The sequence below is a fragment of the Arachis ipaensis genome, chromosome B03 (genome assembly GCF_000816755.2).
Source record: "Arachis ipaensis cultivar K30076 chromosome B03, Araip1.1, whole genome shotgun sequence".
NCBI lineage: Eukaryota > Viridiplantae > Streptophyta > Magnoliopsida > Fabales > Fabaceae > Arachis > Arachis ipaensis.
In genome coordinates, this window is record NC_029787.2 from 128,263,977 (window position 1) to 128,275,270 (window position 11,294).

Sequence of the window (11,294 nt, forward strand, 5' to 3'; positions counted from 1 at the left end):
ACCCTATCCGCACGCATACCTGGACCATACCCTACCCGAACGGGTTGGACCGGATTGGGTACCCGCGGGTAGGGTATGAATTGCCAGCCCTACTAGTGTCTAGAGTATACTAGTATAGAGGTGGAGAAATTCTTAGATATTCTTCTCATACAAGTCTTATATGATAGAATGTGACATCCGTCCCAGTTGGTCCACCATGAGCCTAGTATCAAAAATGACTTAAGAATATATAGGCTTCCTCGTTTTAATGTAGGACTCCATGCTATGAGAACAATTTGTATGTGTAGATCAGACTTGTGTTTGCTGGCTTAATAATTTAATGAATAAAATAAAGAAGCAAATAACATTTTCTATATACAATTACAATTTCTATTATTTTGATATTCTACTAATACTGTAAAAAAAAAAAAACAATCAAAATCATTCTTTTAATTAGGATTTGACTCGAATCAATTGAAAACTTCTATATTTGATTTGTGGTATAAAAAATTTAATTATAAAAAAAAATGAGAGAGTCACCTTGAGAAATGAGATGTCTCGAGTGAAGAAGATATTGCTCTATGTATATTAACGACGAGAAAACGCAATGAATAGTCAAAATCTAAAAACAACTTATTTTTGGCATGGAGTCCTAAAATAGGAAAAACTTTTCTTTCTCATTTTCCTAATTTAAGTGTACAAAAAATAGTTGACAATTTTACTTTGTTTTTGTATTTTAGATGTGCGAAAATACAGTCTCTTATTTTTTTTAACTGTGAAAACATAACTAAATACACAAAATAGTATATTTTTGTATCTACATTTAAATTGATAAATAATTGATTTTTTTTATTTAAATGAAAAAAAGCCTTTTTCCAATGTTAGTCTCTAGTACTTCCAAGTCAAAATCCATTGTTAAAATTCCTTGGATTTTAAAATTTTCTCTAAAAAAGATCTAAACATATTATTTTATCATTAAGAATCTTTTTTATAAGGTCAATAGAAAATGATAAATTCTAGCTGGATGCACAAAATCAAATAAAATTAGATACACAATTTTTCTCCTAATGTGAAAAAATTGCATTGCAAATTAGAACAAACTTAGTTTATTTTCATATGTGTAAGAATGGTTTTTATTTTTAGAAAAAAAGTGAAGTATTAATTACAGTTATTAATGCACCAACGAATTCAGCATGATTTTATTGTAATATATACAAAAATAAAAAATATACTAGATAATCAATATATCCCGCCTTGTGCATGCAGCAACTCATTTGTCAACGACAAACCCTTAAATGGAGTTTCGATCCGCGACGAATTAATCCTTGATCTGTCGGGTTGGGGGATACCGTGGGCAACAAAAAAAAACATTAACCTAATTTTAAATTTTTAACTAAATATATCAATTCATAACGTTTTCCTCTAAAATTTAACACATAAATTTATCAATATTCAACGTTTAGTACCGTTTTGTTTTTAAAAAGAAAAAAACAACTTAATTATAGATTTGTAGCGAATGCAAGTATTCCAAATTTCCAATTTCCCGCATGCCCTAGAAGCCACTATTAAGTTTTAAACTTTAAAACAAAAGGAAGCAATAATAGTAAGTTGTCATTTGGAATTGGGGCAGCACATAATTGCTTTCCATATTCTAAACCAAAATAGTATATCCAATTAATCCATTTATTAATATGATTTAATGTAATTAAAAAAGATTAAAATAATAGAAATTAAATGATTCCGAGAATTTCGGTTAAATTGGCGGGAAATGGGTGGGAGGCAGCTAGCGCCTTTTGGGGTTTTGCATTATTTTCTCACACGTGTGGGTCCCATCCTGCATTCAATCTCAACCAACCACCACCCTCCGATCACTCTCCGATCCAACGGTTCTCACCGCATTCCCATTCCCGCCTATCGTACGACACCTCTACTCTGCACTCTGCAGCAAAAGAAACGATTTGGTTGGTCTCTTTTCATTTTTCATGAAAATAAATATTTCCTTGATAATTGCATTAATTATTATTTACCCTTCTTTTTCTTTTTCAAATCATCAAAATGTAAAACTAGAAAAAAAGCCCTTTTTAGTTTTTATTTTATTTTTTCCATTTCTTTTCTCCCTATTTCTATTTCAATCGTTTCACATTCTCATAGACAGAGGTCTCTGTTTTTTTCTCTTCACTTCCCTTCAAGCCGCCTCTGCTACTCTCCAACCAAATCTCATTCAAAAAACATGGTATTTCTTCGTTCCTCACTTCTTTTTCAGCTTAATTTTTAATGGGTGTTCAAAAAGTTTGGATTTTTATCTTTCATTCCTTGTATTTTGATTGCAATTCCATGATCACTTCATACCTTATCTAGCATGAGCTTATTGTTGATGATCATTTGGATTAATCTTTATAAAATCAGTTGTTAAGTTGTTACCCAGTAAAGATGCCAGTTTTAAGTGTGGATCGAATTTCCAAATTGAATCTATGGGTTAGGTTGGTTTATTCTTGTATCTTGTATCTTAAATCTTAGGAAGTAGCATGTTTAGATTTTCTTGAAGAATAATCTGCTGGTACTTTGATGTGTAAAGTTTGATACTTTGATCATAGATTGGTGAAATCTGTTATTTGCTTTCCTGCATCTGCCATTGAAGGGTTCTTGAACTCCTTTTACATCCAATGACTGAATTTTGCAGGTGGGGAATAATCATTCACAAAGGGAAAGGGAAAGGAATAGAGATTGGATTAAAGTTCTTATGAATAGCAATGGCCACTGTGATGATCATCCCGATCTTCGTTCTAAGGAAAAGAATTTTTTCTGTGTAGACTGTGCAGTTAGAATGTGTAAGAACTGTAAGGAAGCTCATTCCCTTCACAGAAGGTTTCAGATATACAAATATTCCTATCAAGATGTCTTCCGCCATTCCGAGCTGCAGAAATACTTTGACTGCTCAAAAATTCAGGTTTTCTCTTCTTTCTCACAATATTGTATTGATTTATTTGCCAATTGACCTAAATTAATTGAATTTCTTGATATCCATATTCTATACTAATTGATGGTATGGATGCTTGATTTATTTTGATCTGATTGGTGATGCCCTACTTAATTTGCTGGTGCTATCATAGCTGAAATAAACCATGTTTATGCTTCATTTGGATTTAAGTAGTTGTTGATTTGTTGGACATTGTTGAAGTATCTAATTCACTAAACCTAACTGACCAATTAATAATAGTATGCTCTGAACATGAACCTTTTTTTTTCCTTCCTATAATGGTAACATGCTTTTCTTGGCACTGACAGACTTACATATCCAACAATGAAAGGATTGTGCATCTAAAACCCCGGCCTTCAACTAATAAACCTAAAACTTCTGATCTAAGCCCTGATTCTAAATTCAAAGAATACAACTTTTCATCAAGAACAAAGCCGGGTGGTACATGTGAAGAATGTGGGAAACACTTACAAGATGAGCGGAATCGCTTCTGCTCTATTACGTGCAAGGTAACAAGCCATGGTCTGATTCAATTGTGTACATGCTACTTATGTGCATTGTTTTTAATTTTGTTTCATGTGTAAATGTTAGGTCTCAGTGCTTCCCTTGGAAGCTCAAAACCAAGATCACAATCAATGTTCACGGAGGAGTTCAGAGGAATCTGCTAGTCAAAGTAGTAGGTTCATCAACACTCCAAAACCAGAAGGTAGTGATTTTACTTTAGATAACCAGAATTCAGAACCAGAGTCATCTTTATCTGAAGCTGAGCCATATGGATGGGTTGAAGTTGTTAACTACAGAAAGCGCCCAAGGAAAACAACCCCTCAAAGGCCTATTTTTGTTTTCATGTCCTAAGATTTGAAGTCATATCACTACTCTAATCAATTCCTTCCATTCTCCGATTATATTTTTTTGTTTTCCATTTTTGGAGAATAAGATTTAAGATTTCTTGAACATTTGAGGGAATCTCAACCCCACTATACCCCATATTGGGATTCAAGTATAAGCTGGGAGTTTGAGGTTTAGTTGCACTGAGAAAAGTAACCAGCTGAGCTTGTACAGCATAAGGGAACAACAATAGTAATCCAAAGACTTCAAAGGGTACAAAGGGTTACTCTCCATTCCATCCTTTTCAGTTCTTTATGGTTTAAACTTAGCATCTCTTATGATTGAATGACTCTTTAACAAAAAGAAAGACTCACTATAGTAATGTAAAATTTCATTTCTTTTGATTTGCAGTCAGCATAGTTTTAACATCAATTATCTTCTGCACTTTGTGTCCCATGTGCACTAGGCAAAATTATGCATTCTGCAAGGAATAGCTCTTGCTATGCTTTTTCTCTGTAGGATTCCCGGCCTCTGACAGATAATTGATGGGATGATGTTTCAATTGTGAAGAATGAATAATAATTTTATAATGGGGTATGAGACCCTTCACAGTACAGGCAACAACTTGTGCCCATGTTTCCCTCACAACATGGCAGGCAGAAAGGACATGAAAGCTTATATAAGGTTGTTAAGTGAATAAGATGGCAAAGATTTAGTGTCCCCACAATCAATTATAAAGCCACAAATTTTGAACAATGAAAGGTTTTCCTCCAAGTGATTTGTGAGTACTATAGTAGACATTAAATGTGGCATGCATTAAAAACGCAGCCCTTTTTAGACTTTTTCTGTACAAAAGAAGTTAAAGGGGGGCCAAATCTTGTGCCTGTGGAAGCACATGCATGATGCATGGTCAAAATAATTAACTTCCTCGCGGCACCACCGACTTTTATCGCACTTCTGTTGCGTTAACGTGCTTTGCTTGACTGCTTCAGGACAACTGGATTAGTATACAGTGCTGTTGCTTTCAATTATTTAATTATGTTGTGATACTCCTTCTAAGTTCAAACTGTGTGGATGCAGATAAATTAAAACGAAAAGATCGGTGTTGTATTTGAAATATTCAAAAGGCTCACTCATTTTGTTTTTGTTAGGTGCCCTTTGATTTTCTTATATTCTATCTGCTATTATTCAAAAAATGTCCGGTTAACACTACGGTGGAAAAGTCAGTACAAAATTTTGGTATTTTGACGGAGTTAAATTTGATTAGAAATGTGTAGCCAACTTTTTCTGCACGCTTTGTGGGGATAGATGGCATTAGCTTCAGTTTCCCAGAATATCTTGTCGTTGAACAGAGTTGAAACTTTGTCGGAAATCACCTTCCAAGTTCCAAGTAGCGAGCCTTTTGAGAACCCTTATCTCCCTCAAGGTTCTGCACCGCAAATGGATGTGAAGAAAATTACAAGTTTACAACAAAAAACAGAAGAAAAAATGACACTACTTATCCTTATCGACACATTAATAAGCCACATAAAGCCTTAATTGAAATGAATAATTGAATACTATCTTGTTTGGTGCGACTTTATACGAAATAAGGTGTTGGCAAGCCGATCTTTATTCAAGAAATCTTTTCTTCTAATATTATATATTTAGAACCCACAAAGTAGACACTAATATTCGTAGCACAGCACTACAAAGTCATTTAGCCAAGGGGGCAAAGCAATATAAAATTGTTATAACACAGATAAACTTGACAAGTAAGAAATTATTTCTGTGGAATTACTTGTTCAAATTAAAAACTGAATAACCAAGGATTCTACAGGTAAGATTATGGTATGTCAACGAATTTATGATAAAATATACAAACCCTATTGGCCAACAAGAGGTGGATGTCAGCAAATGTAACTTAACCGCAATGAATAGGGAGATTATTCTCCTGATTTTACATGAAACAAATTACTTTTATGCCTCAACAATATCTTTCTCACTCAAATTTATCACAAATTTACGTAATGACTTGGCCTATAACATGACCATGAATTTAGGTCCTCTAAAGTGAAGAAGTTACCAAAGTAGTAAAGTGAAGAGTTAATCACCGTTGATTTTGTAACTTCCATGAAATGTGTTCCCCTATTTTAATTTAAGAATGATTAACTCCTCATTTTACCACTTTACCAACTCTTCACTTTAAATGATCTTTGATCCACATGACAGTACCAGTAACACAGGCATTCATCTAGCAGCAGTCACATTAGGTCCTCAAAAAACAAAATTGGATGCGTGTAAAACAAGCACCAGAATCATTATTGGAAATGAATCTCATAATATGCATTAATCAGATATCACTCTACATCCCCCTCAAGGGAAAACAGGGCAAGAGTCCAAATAAATCAAAGTTCCTCTTTTTAGGCACAAGTTTCAAATAAATTGGTGACTACTAAAAATCTCTGCAGTAACTTGTGGATTATAATAATGTATTTTTCCCGGCACAAATGATCTTTCCTCCTTTGATTTTGTTCTTTTCTAGAAATAAAGGAAAAGGAAGCAAGAGAGCTTGCTAAACTAGCTGCAATGGAAACATAAGTCTACTCATGCTAATCTACTCTCCAACGGTCAAACCAAACCCGAATTTGTAATCTTTTTTCTTGTGGTCAAGCTGCAATGAAGAAATATGAAACCCATGTCAAGGCAAAGCAAAATCTGACAAATTATCAAAGAGATTTTACAGAAGTTGATTTGCATGCGTTCTACACATAATCCTCAATCCTAACAATAATACAGAATAGAAGTTAAGTCCTCTGACCTCTGCAGAAAGTATAAAATTCAGGCCCATGTTTAATCGCTCCTCCAAAAACGCAGCGCAACAACCATTGGAATCAATCTTTCCCCTTAGGCGGCACTATGATGCATAACAAGATTTGGGAAATACATGAGATCACTCATAAACAGGACATTATCATTACAATTTAACATTATTATCCAATAACGATCGGCAGAATAATGGGCTTCAGGATCACAAAAAGCAGAACTTCAAAATGGCTTTACAGCCAAATAATGAATTCACTAAACTACACAATCCACTTAGTGAAAGAACCTATCAATATCATGAATACGTAATATTAAACTTAATGATCCGAATAACTGAATATACAGTTTTTCTTTTCTTTCTTCCCAATCATTTAATTTATTCATCTGTTTTTCCAGTTGAATGGAATCAGCCAATCAGGGTTAGTTACATTTCTGTATGTTCTCATAATTAAATTTAATATCCATTTTCTTCTGTTGGAATGTAAAATTGAGAACTAAATCCCCATTACAACTCGCAGAAAGCTAAAAAAAAATATGGGGTTCATTAAAATTAACAAGGGAAAGCTTTCCGTGGTTGATTTTTTTTTCTTTTTTTTTTTGCTCTCCTATTGGATATTGTGTTCATAAGGAGGATCCCTTCCTCTTATATCTTTAAGTTGTACATCTCAGCTATTAAAGATTCTTAGACAACAAAGTTTTAAGATTGTAGATTCTTACCAAAAAAAAAAATAGGGTACAAAAATCTGAGTAAAAACTAAATATGTTACAAGTGTAACTATTGTTCCATTTTTCACACTAAAGTAGAAACCACAAACACGTAGAACCCACTCTTGTTACCAATTAAAACTTCAGGGAACAACTATTTCACAGGTCCAGATTATATGGAGGTGCAAACAAATTGCACTGCCAACTAATGGCATGTTCTAGTGGTATTTTTGGCCAAGCAACCGTTATGCACTTTGAAGAATGACTTGCGCATAGATTAAAATATACAATAATTCATACAATCTATATGTATATTTAAGTTTGAATGTTGATATGATGTTATTATTGATGTGAACTGAGGTGCACATACAAAGAACAGGGAAACTTTAAAGTGAATCAAGATGTGATGCACAAAAGATAGGCTACAAGTTTAAGTTCATTCCTATGATCCTGCTAATTTTACTAACAGTCACATTAATTTCTGTATTAAATCTAACATCTGACTTAATTCATGGAAGATAAAATATTACCTGTCTTAGGATGTAATCATATCCAAAGCTAGCCGTGACATCTCGTGACAAGTAGTTGCACATTAACTCAGACGCTAAAGAAACCTGAAAGATACATTTAAAACGAGAAATAAAAAAAAAATGTTTCAATTGAAAAACAATATAAATGTAGTTCATAAGCTCATAATTGACTCACCTTCTCAGATACTTTCTGAACATAGCTTGCAAGAACCATTCCAGTGCTAGCAACTTGTGCTGTAGCAACCTGGATGTACATGAATAAATTGACCCAGCTAAATTTTTTACTTAGTTTTTACGATAAGCCAGTTAAATCATGAAAGAAATGACAATATAATGAAGTGTTACTATAGAACTTATTGCAATGCATAGTATGACTGAAACTATAACTTTAATGCTTCCAAGAGGATTACAAGTAGCACAGAATATATGCGAGCCATGGATGTATATCTCAATGCAAAACAAGACATGAAAATGTGTCTAGGAGAGGATCCAAGAACATCATTGCTTTGACCAATGAAATTGCACGGTTCAGAAGCATCTCATATACAGCTCATCCATACCACATGTACTCAAAAGACTAGAAAAAGACAAGCCTAGAATTTGGCATATGAAGCAGCGTAATAGCAGCAGATAAAAGATTCTAAAAAATACAAAGCATTTAAAATAAGGAGTATAATCAATAGCCACAATCCTTGAGCAAATGTAAGCAGTGGAAATTCTTAAGTGACCCTACCCATTTGTCAGTGTTATAGCGAGCAGCATAACCAACACCAGACTTACGATGCTGTCCAGCCCAAAATACCTCTGCGCCCAATGATAAGTTACGAGTCACGCTCTGGACAAAATAAAGTAAATACTTCAGTATTAATTCACATACATCCTTTAATTACCTCTAAAGAGACAAGGTAACAATTATGCATCAAGACATGGTAACAGCAGGGCAAAAATTGACCAAAGTATTCTAAATTTATCTAAAATATAAATAAATAAATAAATAATAACAACCTAATGAAATTAAAAATAGCTAAACCCTAAGAACCTTGGTTAAAGAAAGGATCATATTTTTTTTGGAGAAAGAAAAAAAATTGCAGCACAACGAATATATAATTAGACATAATAGACCGCTTAAAAACTAATACCAATGTCTAGTTTTATCATCCTGTACGGATTGTCACTAGAATTTGTGCTTAAAAAAAAGGTATGGAAGTCTTGCATACTGCACGCTGAACCTTTACCTGAATATAACTTGCTCCGAGTAAGGCACCATTCCCAAGTTGAAACTGTGTATATGTCAAAAAAGGGGGAAAAATGATCGAGGAAGGTTAAAGCAATTGACCTTGTAATCAAAGTTGACCATCCCTTGAGACATGTGTGGCTCATTCGTAAGCTGGAGAAGCAAACAAGAAACAGTAGGTTATGGTTAGCCAAAAGGAGAATTAGCAATAAGAAGCATGAGAATGGGAAGGGGGTTGTCATAGATCAAATATTGGATGAATAAAAATGAACATAATGCTCATTCAACAACTCTTGCAAGTTATCAAGTTAAAGCTGAATCTGTACTCAACAAAACAAAACAGCACTAAATTCTTGTAAATATAAGGTGTAGCAGAATATCAAAGGTTCAAAAACAGCAGAAAAATTGTGGCATTTCCCTTATAACAGAAAAGGAGCATAAATACCTGAGCATTGGCTTTAAGAGTGAGATTTTCAGAGACGTCGCACTTGACTCTTGCATTGAGCCTTCCATCAGTCAATATTCTCCCGAACAGCATCAACTGCACCAAGCACAATAATATCATCGTCAATGAGAGTTGGAACTTACAACAACGAAACGAAACGAAACTAAGCAAAATCAGCGGGGGGAAAAAGCACCCTGGGATGATCAATGAAGGTTGCACCAAACTCATAGTTAGCGGTAGGGATCTTAATAGTCTCCGTTGACTGAGAAGGGATCTCAGTAGGGCCCATCGAAACGCTGGTCGCAATCAGATTCCAACCAAGAACCAAATAAACAAATTAGATAAATATTTTTGCATAATTTAATTTGAAGTCAGCTAAAAGATATGAAGAGGTACCTGTGATTGAGGGAGAACTTCTGGTTGAGCATCTTGGTGAAATCAAAGCGCATACCCTCGAAAAGTTCTGGCCTCAAAGACACTGAAAAGAGATTGAAGCAGGATGAATGAAGAGTGAGATGCAAAATGAAGAATCTGGAAGAGAAAGAGAGAGAGAGAGAGTGAACAGACTGATAGCTTCACGGTGGAGCTCTTCGAAGGGAATAGGACATGGGAGGTTGAAGTAGTCGACCTTCTCATCGAGCTTGGTGTCGGTGGGAGGCGCCTGAGCCATTGTTGGTGCAGAGTGAGGTGTGAGGTGTGAGGTGTGAGGTGCGAAAGAGAATCTGTATCACAAATGAAATGAGGATTCCTTTCTATTCTCTTTCTAAAACCCCGGAAGGCTTCGACGGCTGCCTGCTAAAACCCTAAGCTTCTGTTTCGTAAGCTGCCCGCTTCTCCTCACTCCTCTCTCTCACACTTTCTTTCTCTCTCTATACCTGGACTGGACTCAACCCGTTGCGCCCACATTTCCAACCCGACCCGGATCCATTTTACAATGCTACGGCCCGGGTTTCTTGCATTAGGTTTTGGGCAAATCACTGAAATAAACTAAGGGATAAAAAAATTACTAAATAAGTCAAATAAAAAATTGGTTCATGAATCAATCAGTTCATATTTTTATATAGTTCAAATCACTTAATTCGAACTTCATCCACATGTTGATTCGAATTACCTACACTCGCACACACCCACTAATTCGAATCAACCTGATTCGAATTACACTCACACTAATTTGAATCAGGGTGATTTGAATTACACACAGACACATAATAATTTGAATTAGGCATATTCGAATTACTCAATTTAAAAAAATATTATAAAAAAATTTAAAAATATATATTTCTCGAGTAATAACTTAAAAAAATTTATCAAAAAAAATTTATTAAAAAAATTAATAATTTAAAAATTAAAAAATATATATTTTATTTCATACATTAAAAAAAAGCTAACAAAATATTTAATTACGAAACTTTTTTAAAATATTTGTGATCTATCAATTCGAATTCCAGACAATACTCTTTTGTCCATTTTTAATAGCTCATGAATATTTTTTAATAAATTTTTTAATAAATTTATTTAAATTATACTACAAAAAATATTTTATTTCATGCAAAATAATTTAAAAAATGACTTAAAAATGTTAGGGATGCTGTAAAAATTTGTAATTGCTGATGCATAGTAATTCGAATCAGCCCCATTCGAATTATATAAGAACAAAACCAGTGGATAAATCGAAACAGCTTGTTTCGAATTAGTAGGGACTTCACATGCATGCATAAATCGACTCAGGTTGTTTCAAATTACATAAATCTGACCAATTCGATTTGTAGGTATCTCTAGTAATTCGAATCG

The 11,294-nt window shown here is 34.0% G+C and overlaps 2 protein-coding genes across 2 annotated transcripts; one reads left to right on the top strand and one right to left on the bottom strand.

Moving 5' to 3' along the window:
* On the top strand, positions 1,964 to 4,225 carry LOC107631790. The gene is made up of 4 exons (XM_021119767.1): positions 1,964 to 2,212; positions 2,660 to 2,926; positions 3,265 to 3,465; positions 3,548 to 4,225. The coding sequence occupies exons 1-4, from the start codon at positions 2,210 to 2,212 to the stop codon at positions 3,809 to 3,811; spliced, it is 735 nt and encodes a 244-aa protein (XP_020975426.1). The 5' UTR covers positions 1,964 to 2,209; the 3' UTR covers positions 3,812 to 4,225.
* Positions 6,047 to 10,369, bottom strand: LOC107631789 (mitochondrial import receptor subunit TOM40-1). The gene is made up of 11 exons (XM_016335339.2): positions 10,071 to 10,369; positions 9,900 to 9,981; positions 9,697 to 9,799; positions 9,504 to 9,599; positions 9,148 to 9,211; positions 9,060 to 9,112; positions 8,558 to 8,659; positions 8,000 to 8,068; positions 7,825 to 7,908; positions 6,585 to 6,680; positions 6,047 to 6,437 (listed from the first exon to the last, which is right to left on the bottom strand). Exons 1-11 carry the CDS (start codon positions 10,171 to 10,173, stop codon positions 6,381 to 6,383), a joined length of 909 nt encoding a protein of 302 aa, XP_016190825.1. The 5' UTR covers positions 10,174 to 10,369; the 3' UTR covers positions 6,047 to 6,380.

Bases quoted from the DNA above. Each gene is read 5' to 3' on its own strand.
- LOC107631789 (XM_016335339.2), bottom strand. From the start codon at position 10,173: ATGGCTCAGGCGCCTCCCACCGACACCAAGCTCGATGAGAAGGTCGAC. The intron at 9,982-10,070 runs GTCTGTTCACTC...ATCTCTTTTCAG, and splicing joins GCTCCACCGTGAAGCTATCA to TGTCTTTGAGGCCAGAACTT. The intron at 7,909-7,999 runs GTGAGTCAATTA...TGTATCTTTCAG, and splicing joins TTCAGAAAGTATCTGAGAAG to GTTTCTTTAGCGTCTGAGTT.
- LOC107631790 (XM_021119767.1), top strand. The intron at 2,927-3,264 runs GTTTTCTCTTCT...TGGCACTGACAG, and splicing joins TTGACTGCTCAAAAATTCAG to ACTTACATATCCAACAATGA. The intron at 3,466-3,547 runs GTAACAAGCCAT...TGTAAATGTTAG, and splicing joins TCTGCTCTATTACGTGCAAG to GTCTCAGTGCTTCCCTTGGA.